The sequence below is a fragment of the Peromyscus maniculatus genome, chromosome 3 (assembly GCF_049852395.1).
Source record: "Peromyscus maniculatus bairdii isolate BWxNUB_F1_BW_parent chromosome 3, HU_Pman_BW_mat_3.1, whole genome shotgun sequence".
Classification (NCBI taxonomy): domain Eukaryota; kingdom Metazoa; phylum Chordata; class Mammalia; order Rodentia; family Cricetidae; genus Peromyscus; species Peromyscus maniculatus.
Genome location: NC_134854.1, coordinates 164262945 through 164282159, shown reverse-complemented (window position 1 = coordinate 164282159; position 19215 = coordinate 164262945). Strand labels below are relative to the sequence as shown.

The window sequence follows — 19215 nt, the reverse complement described above, 5'->3', positions numbered from 1 at the left end:
AAATGGTTTACTTTTAGTTTCAGAGGAGAGTTGAGGGTGTCGGTGTGTGTATACAAGGCTAAGTCTGTAAGAAAACTTTATTCTGTGGCCTTTCTGTGTTTTGCACATGAAGTTCAAGTGGTGAGCATATCAAGTTGTTTTAAAATTCTTTGTTTACATTTGCATCTTTCCATTGATGTAATCAGGGTCTGCATTTTCACATTGAGTGACAGGTGCAGCAGGCATTGTGTGATCTCATCAATGAACGCCAGCCCCACCCCCTTCCTCCCTGTCATGAAACACTCAATGCCGTTCAGTACCCTGGGCACTGGCATAAATATCTGAGGCAGGTGACGGCTCAATGGGGTGAGTGGGTGACTTCAGTTGTTTCTGTAGCCCAAGGCATTGCTTTGAGGAAATATCAGGAATCCTCTCTGATGATGAAATGCACCCTGAGATATATGATGCACAAAGTGGCTTATGATGAACTGGAAGCAGTAGTGGAGTAAATAGTTAGCTGAGTTGATAGGTAGTGTCTACTACTCTTGAGTCATCAAGCAGGTACTAATGGGCTCCAGGACAACTTGATCCGGAGGCAGGATTTCAACCCAGCGAGAGAGTTGCAGGACAAGCCAGAGTTGTTAGCTTAAATTAGTGATGGCTACTGTCTCATTGAGGTTTTCCTATCTGTCACTGATTTGGTGATTCCACATTTACACCTTCAGCTTTCCCTGTTGCCTGTTTTAATTTCATGGTGGAATTGTCTGTCTTATCAGTACACTGTCTCTAGGAGCTATTATAATTCACGGTGCCATATGGGAAAACAGTGAGTTAACCAATAGAGTGTATTTAGGAAGACAGAACTCGGTCCTCCTATCAGTGATGCTGAAGTTTAGCTCTGAGGAAAAAGCTGCTCTGGAGCCTAAGATGTGTACCATTGTTCTTTGTGGGAACATGGGTAAACATTGATGTATTAATTCATATCCTCTATAGTTAGAGTATACAGAATTGTGTAGTGGTGTACACACGCCTAGAGAATTTACAAATATATCTCCATTACTTTAAATAATGCTGCCGTGACCATAGAGGAGAGAGGCAAGAATGGGAGAGAAGGCTTCAGCCCTCTGCAAGGTGCTGATTTCATTTGGGGATAATCCCTAAGCCTTGGTCATTTTTAGGTCTCTCTACCCTACTGCCCTCTGGAGAGACCACCATAATTTATGTTCCCACTGACAACGTTCAAGAGCAGCTTGTCCACAGACCTGCCTGTATCTGCCATTGCTTTCCTAGGGTAATATCATCCTAACAGACCAAACCTGAAGTCCCATCTCATTGCGTGTTTTTCATGGTACTTTCTGGTAATTAGAGGTTTGAACACCCGTTGGCCAATTTTAGTCTTCCTTGAGGGAAAATGCTGATTTGAGATAACTTTTTTTTTTTTGGCTTGACTTTCTTGTCAGGTTATTTTGCTACTTTGTTTTGTTCTTGCTACTGAGTTGTGTGGGCCTCTTGTGTATTTTGGGTATAAGGCCCAGATATTTCCTCAGTACCACAGGTTGTTGCTCTACTGTCTTGACTGTTTCCTTTTCTCTGTAGATGCCTCTTCATCTGATGCTTTTCCTCTGGTCATTTTTATATTACTTGTTTATGTTTTTATGGAACCATTGCAAGGTCTATGCCAAGACATTCCCTATAATGGTTTATGGTCTCAAGACTCATGCTTTGGTGTTTAATCCATTTGGGTTGATTTTGTGTGTGGTACAAGTTAAAAGTCTATTTGCAGTTATTTTTTTCAAGCGTGTATCTAGTTTCTCTAGCATCATTTACCAAAGGCACTTTTTCTATCCATTGTGTATTTGTGGTTCTTTCAACAAAAGTTGGTGAAAGTCTACGCTGGGGTTTTTTCCTCAGTGGAGTCAGGTGAAGCCTTTGCCTCCATCACAAAGATCTCAGATTTGAAGACAGGCAAAAGAATAAAGTCCTCTGGGCTGGAAAATAAAAGTGAGTCTAGAGGGAATATAACCAGGGGATAAAAAGTTAGAAGAATTAATAATTGAACATTCATGGTCTAGAATTTGTACTAGTGACACAAGGATCCTTAAGAGATAATATGGGACAAAATGATGTGGTGCTTTCAGACAATTTTGAAATAAGGTTAATAATAAATGCTTTTATTGAAAATTATGAAATTATAATGAAAATTTTACATTTTATTTCTAATCATCCTTTAGTTAAGTATCAGGGAATTTCTTTCCTATTATCTAACAAAGAAAGCAATAATGGATAGCAGTCTAAGAGCTTTGGGGAGTGTCTGCCAAGCATTTAGAACAGGGTGGTAATTTCTGTTTTAAATACCTGAGATGCTCTTTGCTGGCTCCATTTTTCTGATCAATTTTCAGATCGGTAATATATACATGTATGGATAAGCTGGAAAATACTTTATATAGAAAAAGGTAAAGCAAAATGTAATGCAAAGTCAAAAGTTTAAATCATTCAAAGTGCCATCCTTGATAAACACACACACACACACACACACACACACACACACACAAGAATATTTAAATGTGATCCAATTTTACAGTGAAAAATATGTGGGAATTAATTTTGTCATAATCTTCTTGTAGTATGTAAATTAGGGTTTTTATTCCAGAAAATTGTTGATTTAGTAATAGCACTTGTGAGGAAGAATCAAAGAATTTATAGAAAAATATGTGGTCATGTGTAAGTCCCAGACTATTTGTTTTCCTTATTAATAAAATAAAAAATAGTGACATCTGCCCTAATAATCTCCAGGAGACTGAAAAAATATATTAATGGCTCAGCATATCTGGAAGGGTTTCTGAGACTGTGAAACGTGTTATGATAGAAAGCGTGACCATTTAAGCAACAATGAAAAATGCTTCAGAAAAGGTACCTATTTTTGTAAGATATGTTCTATTTTTATTTTTAAATAAAGATACAGTTTTAAGCAAAAATATACTTACTACTTGAACAGACACAGTCCAGTAGTTTTCATTCTATCACTCAGAAGACATCCTTTCCTTGTTGACTGACATTGTAGCTCACCCTTCCCTTTACAGGTAACTTTTAGATATTATCTTTTAAAGGACTTAACTTTAATTGATATTACCATCACATAAAATCATTAATAACCTACTATCAGCCATTGAGAAAATACTATGAGTCAGAATTGAGTACTAATTAACTTTATAACAATTTCTGGCCGGGCGGTGGTGGCGCACGCCTTTAATCCCAGCACTCGGGAGGCAGAGGCAGGCGGATCTCTGTGAGTTCGAGGCCAGCCTGGACTACCAAGTGAGTCCCAGGAAAGGCGCAAAGCTACACAAAGAAACCCTGTCTCGAAAAACCAAAAAAAAAAAAAAAACAATTTCTGATCATGGACTCATGAAAAAACCAATAGATAAGTGACCATTTCTCATGTTGACACTGATATTTTGTTTGCTTCCACCTTCATGGCAGTTGGTATAGATGACAAGGTGCTCTGTCAAATATATCAGTGCTGGAAAAGTCATACTATGTTCATGTGGCTAATTGTGCCTAGTCTTATCTCATACACACACACACACACACACACACACACACACACACACACACACACACACATACACACCTCTTTCCAAGAACCATCATATTCAACACAGTGTTCACACACATTTGAAGAAAGTGAGTTTTATCTCAATGGAAAAATGGAGTTCTAGATGGGCATGGTGGTTTCTGCCTGGAATCCTAGCATTGAAGGGCAGAGATGAGAGGTTTGGCCATGAGTTCAAAACTACTAGGAACTACGTAGATATTTCCAGGTCAGCCTGGCCTAACATGAGACCTTGTCTCAAAACAACAACACCAAAAAAACAAACCCCAAGCAACAAAAAGGTTCAGGTTCTATTGAGGTACATGTGTGCTGTTTTGAGAAAAAAAAAATACTAGGTGAGTGCTGACCTCTAAGGGAGCAGAGTTTGCCATACTTTAAACATTATCTTTGTAAGTTCCTTGTTCCACTGAAATTTTCCCTCTTCTTCCTCTGTGGCTTTCTGCCTTTCCATCACAATTTTTGTCTTCCTTACTTTCCTATCACTGTGCTTCTAACAGAGATTGCTCCTGATGTCAGCCCTGAGTTGACGGTATATTTTGTCTTATCATTTATTGCATTATGTATTGCTTCATCTTGGTTGAAATTTTGAATTTAATGTATATTAAAGTGTAGCTTTACAAAAATATAATAATTCAGTTTAGAAAATAGAGTCTACTATTAGATAATAATATTTAAGTCAAAGCTGTGGGATCCTGAGGAGGAAGCTCCCTGTGTCAGGGGTCTTGGTTTTCTACCATTTGAAGATGGTTGCACCTCAGCCACGATAAACACACCCTGGGAAAGTAAGAATACACTCATGAAATGAGTGGGAGGAGTCAGTGACCATACAATATTTCAGTTTCTGTGAGAGCTAATGGCCATCTGGCTAAAGTACAGTGGCAGTTGCCCAGAATGACATAAAATGTAAGTATTAACAAAGCTCTAGTTTGGGAAGAAAACTGCAGACTTGTTTGGGTGACTCCTCTGTCCTGGAATCGCTCCCCGCCCCCCAGGGCTGCCTCTAGTCCTCTTTATCCACATTGAGTTTGTATCACATGAACTCACAGAGCCCAAGGCGCCTTTTGGTGATGGGAGTGAGGGGGAACAGGAGAATAAGAATTAAAAATAAAAAGTGACAGGCAGAGTTGAAAAGACAGCAGCCTTCCCGGTGGTCCGCTTTACCAAGCAGGAGTTCTTCGATGTAATAATTGTGCTTGCGCGGGACAGAGTCGAGCACATGCTCATGCTGTTTCTGGGGCTCGGTGTGGACAGTTTTGTTGAGGGGTGGGCTCAGGGAGGACGGGAGGTGGGCAAGCCTGTGTTATGTCTGCTCTAGCCCTGCGGGTAGAGCCAGCAGTCACTACAGGACAAAAGTGTTTGTAGCCACCAGATAACTTCGCAGCCGGCTTCAATAACATCACTCCTTCTTTCTTACTTCCCTTCTTTTTTTTCTTTTTGGCAGCCAAGCTCTTAGTGGAACCATCTGTCTTTCTATTAGTATTTTTGAGGCCTGTTTTGAAGCCACTTTGCTTGGCAAAGTCACTTTCATCCTTGGAAACAATTTAAAAAAAAAAAAAAGTTCGGTGGCTTTTTGCCGAAGAAGAATACTATGAAAAAAAAAAAAAAAACCACATGGCTGTTCATTTTTGTTCTCAAAAACATGGCTACTTTGTCTTTGTCTTAATCAGATGGAATTGGAGGTGGTGTGACTGCTGCGTGTATCCGGGATGAGGCAGGCAGGAACTGAGGTTTAGCAATGTATCTGTCCCTTTGTCCCTCCGTGAGCTTGCCTTCAGGCCTCCTTGGAGATTAGATGGAAGATAAACAGACTTACGTTTTTTAAATATCCTTCTCTAAAGACCATTGAATTGAGTGTGATGAACTGAGACGCCAGTATGTTTTCCTACAAAATCAAGAAGCGCGAGACTATTACTGTCTTAAGGATCCTAAGCCTCCTTGTGCTGTGGAGGGAAAGGCAGCCGTGGCTCTTGCTCATTTGGTTTGGGTAATTCCACACTACCTATCGCAACCCCTCTTGTGATCTCATTTGGATGTTACGGTCTTCATTTTCTCAGAAACTGCTGCCCTGCACTGCTGTGCGCTTCCAAACAGCCGCTGTGCCTCCCACTGAAGGTGACTGTGCTCTGGCAGTAGGTGAAGGAATCCCTGAGTAGTGTGCTTAAACACTATGGCCCTCATTGGACCAAACTCAGAAGGAGTGTCTGGAGAAGCTGGAGCTTTTATAGTTACTTCTAATTTCATCTTCACTGGGGCGGTGTACTAGAAACTTCTCTGCTCTGAGAAGCCCAGGCAGCCTGAGCTCTCCCAAGCCCTGTGCCTGCAGTGCAGGGCTCCTCCAGCTCTCAACTCCTGCATCTCTTCCATGTGGCTAAGCCTGTTTGCTTTGGTTGTTGTTCTAAATCCAAACCCCACTTTGATTTCCAAATGATGATCCCTTGCTGAATTCTCTCCACTGTCTCCTCCCCAGCCTGATGAACTTCAATGCCCATTTTCTAGGCTCCAGCCTCGGTGTCCAGGAGTTTTCTAAGGAAAACTACAGAAACACAGGACCTTAGCTTTTTTGCTGTATATATATATATATATATATATATATATATATATATATATATATATAAATTATTTTTGGCTTATCTTCTCTTTTGCTTCTCACAATGGCCACCCCAAAACTGCCTTCCCTCTGCTGCCTCACTGGGTCGACCTTTCTCAGCTTCCATATCCGGCCTTGTCATCACCACTGAGGGCGTGGTTTGGATCAGGCCTGATTATGCTCACCTCCCGCCTACAACACAGGTGCATCTTACTCATTTTCACATCTGGGTACAGAGCTCAGAGTAGAATCTTCTTCCCTTGCCTAATCTTCTGTCCCTCTCAGATTTCGGCCCAGCAAAATCTTTTGCCCATGTGTATGAAACTCTTCACTGCAATTTTTTTTATTACCTCTTGGGAAGTCTGCAGGTAGCTGCTGCTCCCTAGCTCCGCCCACAGCACTTGGCCTGTTTCTGAAGAGCAGTTCTCCCTCTTCATCTCCTTTCTCCTGCCTGTCTCTCAGTGTTCAATCTTCTGGGAATGCTCCATCCTTTTCTACTGAATTGGCACCATTAATGCGTCTCTCAAAGAACAATCCCAAGACTTAGGTTTCTCCTTCTCCCATAATACTCTTTCTGCTGCATTTTCCTCTGCCTTTGACTCCCTCTGTTTTGAAGTTGCCTTGGGTTGCCCCCTGGTCTCCATTGTCTTTACCCTGGCTCTGAACTGACCTCCCTACTCAAACCAGAACCTCTGTGATCTTCTCACTCAGCCCGTGGCTCCAGTTCCCACCCAGTGGAAAGGCTTCCACAATGGAACAGCATCAAGACAGCTCACGGCCGTCAATGCCTGATGAAACCTTCCCTTGAACACTTCCAACTGTCTTATCCTAGCTGTTTGCTGTCACCTTAAATAGAGTGAGGTGCTCTTGATGTCATCTCTGGTTCTGTTGTTCACCAGGCTGCCTTGCTGCTTCGTCCTAAATATTTCCAGACATTTTCTCCTGGAGCACACCTATTAGGGATTAACCCTTCCTTGCCTGTTGCCCTGTCATTGTACCAGCTATGTCTGGGCACTCTTACAACCCTTCATATTCGCAGCAGAGTGTTACGTCTACCCTGCTGAGTCAATCCTTCATGATTCTCCAGGGCCCACAGGGGAAAGAGTGAGTATTGTACCCAGATGCACCTTTGACTCGAGCCGATTCCTCACCTCTAGCCTCTTCTTCCAGGCTTCTGGTACTGTCCCCCTCATGTAGAGATTCCCACATCCCTGTTTCTCCACTTAGGCTTCTCCTTCCACTTAGACCAGTTTTCCCACAAACTCCTCCATATGCTGGGCTCACAGTGTTTATCTGGCCAGCACCTTTCTCTTCTGTAGCTACCTCCAGAGGGTCTCATGGACTTCTAGCAGGGTCCCACTCTCCCCTCTGCTTCAGGGTCCAGCATCCCTCCTCTATGCTCCCATGGTGCTCTTCACAGGTTTCTGTCACTGATTTAATGGCTCTGAGTTGTCATTGGCTCTTTGTTCTACCCAATTCAGAGCAGACATGAGTATGAGTTTATCTCCTAATCCTTAGTTACCCAGAAGCGAATATTGTGCCTAGCAGATGCTAATTGATAAAAAAAAATTAACAAAACCAATCCATAGAGCAAATGGGAAGCAGATTAATAATCATAAGCATCTACTTAGGATGGAACCAAAAAGTTATACAATAGGATATATTAAATATTAAATACTAAAGTGAATAATTGATATTTACTTTTTCTCTATAAATATGTCAGCATAGTTAATTGGTGGGTCATAAATTTTTAGAGGGCAAGAATATATGCAACATCTTTTGGTAGAAGAATATAAGGTGTTAAGACATGAAATACATTTTGAAGTTTTAAAATCAGGATGTAGCTGTGTAAATTTGTTGTGACATATTCTAACTTGTGAATAACATGCCCCCTATTTAAAAAAAAGACTAAAATTTTTGACAAAAGTAATTTATTGAAACTTAATTAAAAATGTCACACATTTTAAAACTTAATTAAGAGTTTAGAAGGAATTTCATGCATTAAGTAAAAAACTGTATTTAGTAGAGATTAAAATTTAGAAATATTCAAAAGTAGCAAAAACAGAGGCTAGATTTCCAACAGTATAACTAGTTTGTTTTAGCATGGGTCCAGAAAGTCTGCAGTCTCTTGACTTAACGTGCTCCTCTCTCCAGAGTGGAAGCTACATTTTAGCAAAGGTAAACTGAGTGGTAGCTGACACATAGAACGAGGTCCACACTTCACTCTGTAAGAATCAACTGCACAGAACTGCTCAAATGGCAAATTAATGAACACTGAACCATTCCATGAAGGTGGCTGGAGCCTCCCTCCATGCCAGTCCCTTCAGCCCATGCAGCGCAGTCTCCCATTCTCAAGGACACCTCTGCATGGCTTTACCTTGTGTGTTTCTCCTTTAGAGGTCCCTGCTGCTGCAGGTTGAGCACTGTGTCTCACGTCTACCAGAAGCGTGTCTAACATGTCCGCCTTTCCCATAATGCATGCTGGGAGCTTCTTGCATGTGGGAACAAAATTCAGCAACTTAGACCAGACTTAGAAATGCTTCAAACAACTAAATTACCAGCAAAACTGTTCCCTGCTAACCACACTTTGAGAATGACCACAGAAGTATCCCTGCTGTTGACTTGGGTATATGAGCGATTTTCATCTAATAGGCAGATTTTCAAGTGAGGAACATGGGAGTTGTGAAGATAAAGTGTGTTTGGAGATGTACTTTAGTTTTATGAATGGATTCACCACACACTTGGATTGCACATATTTTACTGGCGCCTCATTGGGAATTTAAACATGTCATCGTCTCCAGTCTGTTCTATGATGTTCTAAAGAAAATGCACTGTTGAAACCATGAAATTGGGTTGATATTTTTAGTTTAGTCCCTACTTTTTGTTCTGTTGGCCTCTACCTCCCCTTAATCCACATTTCTTACCATGTACCAGACACAGTAATGGATGAAGGTTTTTAGTTAGCATAGCCTTTTTTAACAAATACAGTACTGTGAACAACTTATTTGGCCAAAGTTGGTCTGATTTGCTTGTCAACAGGATGACTGTTTCTCAACTCACCCCTAGTTCCTTCTCTCTTTAAACTATGCCATTTCTCATTTGTCATTATTAAAATATTGGGACACTAATCATTTAAACTTATGATAAAGTGTACTCAATAGTTACCCATAATAAAATAAAAATTTAAAATTCAAAGATTTAATAAAAGCCCCAGGAATTTTACTTTATTTTTTATAATGTTACAACTTTTACCAAATAAAATAGATTACATTACTGAGCAAAATTCTCATTCACAGTTATCCCACAGTAAAAACAACTCATTAAGTAATGTTATTAAGAAAAAACATCCCTATATAAAGACAATGTATTTTTAGGTTTTTTGTTTGTTGACTTGTTTTTGTGTTTTGTTTTGTTTTAATTTAAGAAAATGCATACCAAACTTTGTGATACACACCTGTAACCCAAACACTCAGGGAGAAGAAGGAAGATTGACCTGTGTTTGGGACCTGAGATGTAAAAAATCCCTATTTCCAAACACTTAGAGAGAAATGATCTTTGAAACCCACTGGGAAACCATTAGAGTCAGTCCAAAGCAAAGAGAACAGTGAAAAGTCTAATTGCCCATCAAGATATCAAGGCAGTTCCCATATTCATTTCATGTTCTAAAACCCAATGCAAAGACATGAAAACTCTAGATAATGCTTGCAGAAGAAAATAGTAATACTAGAAAAACAGCTCTTACTCGTTAACAAAACATTACCCAAAGGTAAAGTCATTACCACAGCATGATAGATTGCTGAATGGATTCCTGACATTTCTATATTACTTTCCTTCTCCTTCAAAGATGTAACATATGAAACCAGATAGCCACAGTCTCTGAGTAAGAACACAAAGCCACTGGAACTTTCTCTGCTATACTTCTTGGATAAATTGGAGTCCTCTCTGGTCAATAGATAAGCTGGGTCTCCACAGCACTTTTGTGGACTTGTGCAATTGGTAAATTGCAAGTACTTCAGTGAGGGACCACCAGTCTATCCAGCCTGTTGACTTACAAGTTAGTTCTCCATAGAAGAGCTTCACCTGTTGGGTTCAAGCAGTACAATGAGAAAAAAAGTTGAGATCTTTTTTTCTAAATAAACTCATAGTTCACAGGGGAAACTTGATGCTATTAGAAATCATTCAATACAGGAAGTGTTCTGTTAGCTTTTCAGGCATTAGCTTATTAAATTATAAGAGGAAATAGTTCTTTCTGCTCTACAGAATGGGTGCATTAAGAAGTGCCTGATAACCAAAAACATTATGTGAGTCTCAAAATCATTTGCAGAATGAGTACAACCTTGCTATGAAGAGAGAATGGAAAGGATTGGTTAGTAGAGACAGGAGAGAATGCTACTGAATGCCTTCTGGTATGGACAAACAGAAATGAAGCCTGCAAACATATCCTCAAGATCTGGTAGGGCAGGGACAAAGGGTGTGACAGAGGGTGGCAGAAACATCTGGAAACAGAACTGGAGAAAGGAAAATCCATACTGAGAGACTTGGCCATTTGTCACCAGATGAAAGCAAGCCATCCAAAGTTTATAAGCAAGAGAGACAAATGCAATGCAGATTTGAGCCTCAGGAGGATAAACATGGCAAGCAAATGGAATTATATATCCGAGAATCACTTAGAAGGCATTTTATGAGGGGCATAACTTAGTGTCTGTTATTGCCTGGGCACTAGGACCTGTAATAGTCTCGCTTCCCCCTGCTGACATGCCTAAAGGTGCTTTGGACAGCCCCAAAGAGTTGTTGATGGTGACAAAGCCTTCTGAGAACAGCTCTTGCTGGGGGTTGATGAGCATCTGAAATCCTAGCATCCAAGGTACCCTAGCAGGAGGCTCCTCGGGAGTTTGAATCTCTCTAGTACTGTGTGGTGAGATCTTATCTCAAAATAGTTTTCTTAATCCTGGGTACAGGCTGTGACCATCAGGGTGCTTTGAGGAACGCTGTGGACTGATCTTCAGCCCTTGAGACTGGCCAGGATTCCCACATTAGGCTTTCTGGAAGCTTGTCACAGGACTCTAGGACTGAGACATTTGATGGTTGCTGCATTGAAACAAAACCCGTGGTCACTGCGGGTCTGGGCATCATTTTGCCCGTGTCATAACAATCTGAAATGTGGATGTTCATCATAACCTTGATATATGTTTAATAAAAGGATTCTTTCCTTCGTTTCAAATATTCATATTGAGTTTATGTTACATGTGATAACCTATGTTGTCTTAGAAATGAGATGTGTTGTGTAAAATGAATGATAAAGTGTGTTGTGTGAAGTGGGAAAACTGTCAAGTGGCTGGCCATAGCCCATAGCCAGTGTGGCTGCTCAGTTATCTTCTCCTCTGCTTCCTTGTATCACCCTGAACTAGCACATGCTATTTGCCTTGAATGTCTGTATGCTCCATGATTTAGTCTACATATCCCTATATTTGTGCAGTCAGCATCTCTAACCTTTGAGTCTTCATTCGGTGCTATTTCCATAAGTATTTCCCTTCTTCCATTGTGTCCTAGAAATAGTGACCATGATCATCCACATCTTCAGCTTTTTGTCTTGGCATAGCAGTTTTCCTTATTTCAGTCCCTCTGGTTCTAGTGCTGTGTGTGGCAAGAGGTTTATAACCATTCAGCAAAAGGTATAGTTTGCCACTCACAGCCATTGCTGAAACAGGACTCCTATTCACATTCTCATATATTCTCCCCTCCCCCCTCTCTCCTCTCCCTCTCACTCCCACTCTCTCTCTTTCTTTCTCTCCCTCTCTCTCCCTCTCCCTCCCTCTCTTTGTTTTCTTTTCTCTCTCAATCCTCCCTCATCCCCTGAACCCTCATATGAACCAAACAAAGTCTTGCATGTAGCCCAAGGTTTGTTGTGGCAGATGAAATGAAGCCAAAACCAAAGGAAAACTTTATTTTATTATTATTTCTTTTATTTTTGAGATTATAATTATAACAATTACCTGTTTGCTCCCCCCATCCCTGCCAAACCCTCCCATGTACTTCCCCCTTTCCTTCTTTCAAAGCCATGCCCTCTTTTTTCACTAATTGTTACATACATATCTGTACATGTATATACACATATATACTCAGTCTGTGGACTGTTTCTTGTATGTGTGTTTTCAGGGCTGATCATGTGGTACTGGACAGCAGCTGGTGTAGTCTTCCTTGGAGAGGACTTTCCCCCCACTTTTCTGTATCCCCTCATTTCCTTTACTATTCTAATTAATTCCCTTGTGAATTTCATATCATTTATTTTCATTATATTCACCCCCTCCTAACTCTTCTGAAATCCACTCCCCATCTCTAAACATATCCCAACTTTGTGTCTTCTTCTTCTTCTTCTTCTTCTTTTTTTCCCAAATGATCCATTAAGTCCAATGTGTGCTGCCATATACCTCATGAATATGGGGTCATGCCCAGCCTTAATATGCGTGGAGGTGCTTAATCTTACTGAAACTTGATATGCCATGTTTTGTTGATATCCATGGGAGGTCTGACCTTTCCTGAACAGAAGTGGGAGGAGGAGTGGATTAGGGGTGGGGACAGAGGAGTGTAGGGTGGAAGGGACTGGGAGGAGAGGAAGGATGGAAAACTGTGGCCGGGATGTGAAATAATAAATAATTTTGATAAATTTTGAGAGAGAGAGAGAGAGAGAGAGAGAGATCATAAGAGGCAGGAGATGGAGAAGATAGGAATAAGGTCTTATAGACACTTTTGAACTCACAGTTGCAAGTTTCTGTGTATAAGACCCATACAAGATGATGCCAGTTGACATTGGAGCATGGATGGACTTAGGAACTTCCAGCAGTTTATAGCTTCAGGGAGAGGAAGAGTTGGTTTCCTTCAAGAGTGTGGCCCAAGGTAAACTTTTAAAGTGAGAAATGATGAGAAGCAGAAGAAACTTAAGATTCTGAGAGATGGGGAACAGCAGTGAGAAACAGACTGAGACACAAGATCCTGAGATCTTGGTTTTCTTCATGATGGTATCCCAACTGCCAAGCCCAATTTCATAATAGTTATTAAATATTTTCTAAGAAGCTGAATTAGTTAGTGTGTGGAAGAATTAGTGAAGAGCAGTGTCAGCTACGTGACTATTAACATGATCCTAAATCAGTAACCAAATGCCCAATGATAGAGACTGACACAGTTCTGTTCACCTGGGAGACCTTGCTTAAATATTTATTTGGAAAAAAAAAACCTAGATGTTTTAGTTAATAACTTTGCATTAGACAATAACATGCCATAGTTGTAGAGATGGCTATACTAGACTGTAATTTTTCAAATCATCTTAACTTAGTAGTTGGGTGTGCCTGCCTGCCTGCCTCTGTCTCCCCAGTGTATGGACCACATGGGCCTACTGTCTATTTTTACATGGGTGCCAGGATCAGACTCAGGTCCTCTTTCTAGTGAGACAAGCACTTCACCAATGAGCCATCAACTCCACCAATGCCGGTGATTCTGTTTTGAGAATTTATTGCCTGATGCGAATTTCAAACAATGAGAGGGGTGCCAGCAACCTAGAGTCCATTTCAGGGGTGACACCAAATGATGACACTGAAACAAAGACCACCTAGTTCAAGGAGGGTGTGACCGGTGGCATCAAAAGGATCAGATTGTCCAGGGGGACTGGATTCTAGACCTGGTTCTGTAGCACATGAAGCTCTCCATCTTTTGGTGGTAGTTGTATCTCCTCTAAGGAAAAGGCGAATGAGCAGGGTTTCTTTCCTGTGTTTTTTTTTTTTTCTTCAAAGCTACTCATAAAATTGTAAAATTTCAGTGTTGTTTGTGAGCATGAGAAATTATCTCCAAGTAATAGTAATTCATAGCTAAGATGTGGATTTGGCTTTGGTTTTATAAGATAGAATCAGGGGCTGAGGAGGCGGCTCAGTTGGTGACAGTGCTGGAGGAGCATGCCTGAGGACCAGCGTTCAGATCCCCAGGCCAGGGGCTGTCTGTACTCCCAGCACTGTGGCAGCGGAAATAGGATCCCTGGAGCTCACTGGCCAATTTGGTGAGCTCCAGAGACAGTGAGAGAGGCTGCCTCAGAGCATGAGGTGGACAGCAACTGAGGAAGATGTCTGGCATTGGCCTCCATGTGTACTTACTCTGTTGTGTGCATACATGTGTGGATATGCACACATACATTACACATACAGAATTAACATGCATGGGTGTGATTTATAAAGGGAGGTTTCCACCCATTCTGTGAGGGGATGATTCTTTAACCATGGTGTCATGTTGTAAGGCATTTTCATTGAGGGACTTTGTGCCAAATTTGTTCACTAACAAATTTGTATGTGTCAGTGAATGATCTTTTACCTTCACTTTGAGCATGTATTCATTGCACATGGTAATGGTTTCATCAAGATACTTTCTTTCAAGTGGATTATATATGTTGATCATAGTCATCCCCATGCTCTCCCTTTTCTCACTTCCTACCCCATTAACATCTTTCTTTACCTGAGATATTTTACTTCTTGTTTCATGTCAATATAGACACATATATACATACATACACACATATATGTACATATATATGTATAGATAGATAGATAGATAGATAGATGGATAGATAGATAGATAGATAGATAGATAGATAGATAGATAGATAGACAGACATGTAGAAAGAGGGGGATGATTTTATATATCTATATAAAATCTAGAATCCACAAATGAAATATAACATGCATTGCTTGTCTTTCTAAGTATGACTTTTTTCACTTAACATTATGCTCTCTTGTTTGTGTTTTTCCCCCCCAAAGGGTATAATTATCTACTTTATGGTGAATAAGACTCCACTGTGTGTACGCCATGCTCTTTTTCATTTATTCACCTCTGGACAGATGTCTAGGGTGATCTCAGGCCTTGGCTACAATAAGCATGGGTGCCAAGCATCCAGGTGGCAGATTGCCTGGACATTTTCCAGGTGCATGTGCAGGAAAAGGATACCTGAGTCACATGGAGGTTCTGTTTTTAGCATTTTGAGGAACCCCCATACTGACTGAATGAACCAAATTTCCCTTCAAACTCACCAACATTTGTTGTTCATTTCCTTAGTGTGGTTTGCTTTCTCAATGATAGCCATTCTGACAAGGGTGAGTGGCAGTCTAGACCTACGGTTTTCTTTTCTCGTGAAATAAGGGGTGAGGCACGGGACACCACGGCTTCTTTTCTTTGATTCACTCTCTCACGTTCAGCAGGTTCAAGGTCAGCTGCCGCCACTGATGATCCCCGTGTTCCCTCCTGACCAGCGGACCCTTGCTGCAGCTGCCCAACAAGGATTCCTCCTTCCTCCTGGTTTCAGCTACAAGGCAGGGTGTAGTAAGTACTACTGAGCTTTTAATTCCAGAGTGGGTGGAAGATGTGGCTTTCAGTCTGACCGTTCAATGTCACTGTACAATAGCAAGAAATGTTCATTTTAGAAATAAAACCCAATGGCGGAGTAGGGGGGGGGGCTTTCCTCAGCACCCGTGAGTGCACCGCTCACGCCTGTGCTCCAGTAGCCAGCACTGGTCCCTACATCTCGCTGCGATGCCTCCTGTTTCCAGTGTATTGCTAGAATATGAGTATCATTTGGGGGTTCGTCTTTGCAGAAATACTTTCCTATAGCGTTTCGTTGTACAGTGAGTTAACGCTGAACTCTTTAGAGAGAATGGGACCTTTGTGTCCTCCATATAGTAACAGCCTGTTGTGGATGGGATGTGAAATGATCCTCATCGATGTACGTGTGTGTTTGTACAGTGTCTTCCCCTGCAATGGGGATGGTGTTTGAGAAAGTTGTGGAACCTTTAAGATGTAGAGACCTTCTAAACAATGTGAGCTGTTGCGGGTGTGGCCTTGAGGGTCTACAGCCCCATCTCAATTCCCATTTTCTCATTGATTGCTGACTGTGGACTTCTGACAAGCCAGCCTCACACTCCAGCCTCCATGGAAGGCGGTCTGTCAGGTATTTAGCAGGGGCCCGCCCTTCCTCATTTATGTTGCATCTTGTTTTGTCCAGCATCAGGGACATAACTAACAGTCATTCCTCTGAGCCACTTTTGGTTCTCAGACTAGTCCACACTCTTTCTGGACCTTGGCCTCTCACTGGAATGGGTCACTCTCCCTGGTGTTTGGAACCTGCTCCAGCTCCATGTCAGGGGTGATTTCCCAGACCTATGCTTGGACCCCTTTTCCCTGGTCCCTCTGTGAGTGTTTAATATAATATAAAGATTTAAAGACTAGAAATAGTTGTTAAAATTGCAGGTGTAAAAATGCAAAACATCATCTAACAGGGAGATTAGAATTAATTTCTTGTCAAGTTGTATAGATATTCTTAAACTGAATGTCACAGCTCAAGTCTAGACTGCAAAAACCCATACTCCACGTGCCCCTCTGTGTGGCTGTCCACGCTTTTGGCCACTATTTGTCTTGACTTTGTTTTCCAATGAGTCAATATATTTTGTCCATTTTATAATAGAAACACAGTTCTAATTTTATAGATCATTATTTAGTCCAGAACCATAGAATTCTTTTTTTTTTTAAAGAACAATTAAGGGCTATATTCTAAGGGTTTAAAATTCTCAGAATAATTTTCTTTCTTAGGATGGAGTTTTATATTCTGTAGTTGCTCTAAGCTCTGCGTTATTAAGCATAAGGGGTCTTTGGTTTTATTTCTGTTTGTCTAAAGAATTGCTCCCCACTTGGAACATATGTAGCAAATGTGGCTTCGTTTTTTGTTTGTTTGGTTTTGTTTCTGTAATCTAGCTTACTAAAACAACAAAAAGTCACTTTTAAAACCCATCCATTGCCTCAGACTGCATTGCAAAATAAGCACATTGCATCATTTTCTTTTCCAAAAGAAAAGTACGTGTATTTTTAAGCAAATATAGAAGCAAATGCATTAACAAATATTGTGCAGAAGAGAAAAACAGTAATACAATTACAGACCCAGACACGGTCAGGAGCACACAGCTCCCCGCTCTCCTTAACAGCTGGCACGTTGAATTTGTCCAGCCGCAATGTGTCATGGATCAAACCAAGTTTTCCCTTTGTGAATACGGTTGGTATTTTAACTGTTCACTATTCATGCCTTCAGTGCTTAAGTTATAAGCGATTCCACTTCTTCGGTTACCTTGGAAATAAAATAGAACAAAAGCTTTTACTGCTGCCGGGCCAGCTCCAGCCTGGCACCACGCCAGACTCTAGAACTTAGCAGAAGTGGGCTGTGAAAGAAGGTGGCCCACCCTTGTTGACACCCGGGTTCTTGGGGCAAGCCTCAAGGAGGAGCTGAGCGGATGTGATAGTCTACAGGGTCTCTCCACCTCTCCACCGATCACACTGCAAGAAAAGAGATGGGGAGCAAAATACAGCCTGCACCCCATCTTCAGCGTGACCCGGGCCCGTTTCCCTGTGGTTGTCAACCTGATTTCTGTGTATGGCAGTCGCTTTGAGTGGTATAAGGAAGTTCTCAGTGATACACACTAGCCAGCCACATACCGTGGGGGTCCCAAACCAGAGGCTTTTCGTCAGCGGGGAAACCTGGGACTGAGATTTGTTCGGGAGCTGAAATGGGGAGCTTGATGTGTTTCCGGTAAGCCCAGGCTGAGGAATCTGGCCACTGCAGCCTGAGTCAGCAAGTTCCATTTGTAGAAAAGGAGGCTCCTAGTTGGAGCATAGAGGTATTGTTCCTGTTTTGAAAATAATGATAAAAATGTGCCCTACCGTGGAGTGGGCAAACACGATTGTCACACGGCTATCGCCGCAGGAACCACAGAGCAGACTGATAGCAAGCAGCACAGCTAAGTGGCCAGAAGCCGCAGAACAAACGGACCAGCTGCAGGGAAAGGAAGCATTAAGGGGTGTTCTCCTCCGCTCACCTGTGCATCTTTGTGTCAGTTCACAACTACAGAGTATCCGTGACAATCTCCAACATTCCGTTTGAGCACTTAATAAAGCCACACACAAAAACGCACATAGTCATGAATCCATGCCCAGATATTTAAAAAAAAAATTGTAAACTTCTGTGGAGGTGAAAATAACGGCATTTTGTTTATTAGTGTCGTTGATTATAGACAGAGGCTCATACTGTAGCCCATTCCTCTGGCCTCAGCCTATGGCATTTTGGGATTAGAGGTGTGAATCTCCATGTTCAGCTACTATTAATGATGAATTAGTAAATTAAATGCTGTCTCACAAGAGGGAGGAGGCTTGGAGATTTGAAAGAGTCATATAAAAACACTGTTTTGGTAGGTCAACTCCATTTTACCCAATTCACTTAAGGAAAAAAAAAAGTCAAATAATAGTTCTTTTTTTTTAAGCTTGTTAGACCTGTCTAAATTCTTAACCAGGTTGCAACGTGAAAAATAAATTTGTAGCACATAACTTAAAATTCCAAGACTAATTTGCATCTGACAGCACTTGCTCACTGGAAGCAGGAAATAATCATGACGACCCACTAAATAAGTTTGAAATGCAAGGTGCCCCAGACGTCCGTCCTGAATTGTAACTCAAGTCAGTACACGTACAATTTAGTTCAATCACTCCAGGTGGCTCAGGAGTGTATGTATGGACACCATCTTCTGAGTGAAGCCCTAACTCAAGTAAAAAAAAATCACCCCATGAGCTGGGAGGCGTCTGCCAAGCCCTTAACTTCAAACAAAAGTTTAAGCACCTTTGGCACCTGCGGAAATAGTTTGTGTTGGGAGGAAGACACACCCCTTGTAGTTGTTCACCTCAGAAAATGAATCCTGCCTTAGAGGAGGAAATAATGTGCGGTGAGTGTATGGTGGTGTGTGAGACTGACTGGTGGAAGCTTGAGCTTGGCTCTCCTGCTCTCTGTCTCTGGCCCTTCCCTCTCACAGCTTCCAGCTGCCCGTGTTCTGGAGACCCTGTTACTCTACAGCATGTAGTTTGGAAACAGCATTGAGAGAAATGATGACTCACCCACAGATAGCTTTAGCTCTTGCCCTTCTTTCCTCTACTTGCGCCCCAAATTTCCGATCCTATAATTCTAATAGTCACA

General features: G+C 41.5%; 1 protein-coding gene across 10 annotated transcripts in view; it reads left to right on the top strand.

Moving 5' to 3' along the window:
* Sox5 (SRY-box transcription factor 5) overlaps positions 1 to 19215 on the top strand; it is a 1002153-nt gene that overhangs the window by 852710 nt on the left and 130228 nt on the right. For 5 of the 10 annotated variants that reach the window (XM_076568276.1, XM_016008327.3, XM_076568275.1 and 2 more), the window contains one exon: positions 15410 to 15533. In XM_076568276.1, coding sequence (XP_076424391.1) covers positions 15410 to 15533 — 124 coding nt within the window. The remainder of the gene's footprint in view (positions 1 to 15409; positions 15534 to 19215) is intronic. The other 5 variants (XM_076568278.1, XM_016008328.3, XM_016008329.3 and 2 more) reach the window with 1 other exon arrangement.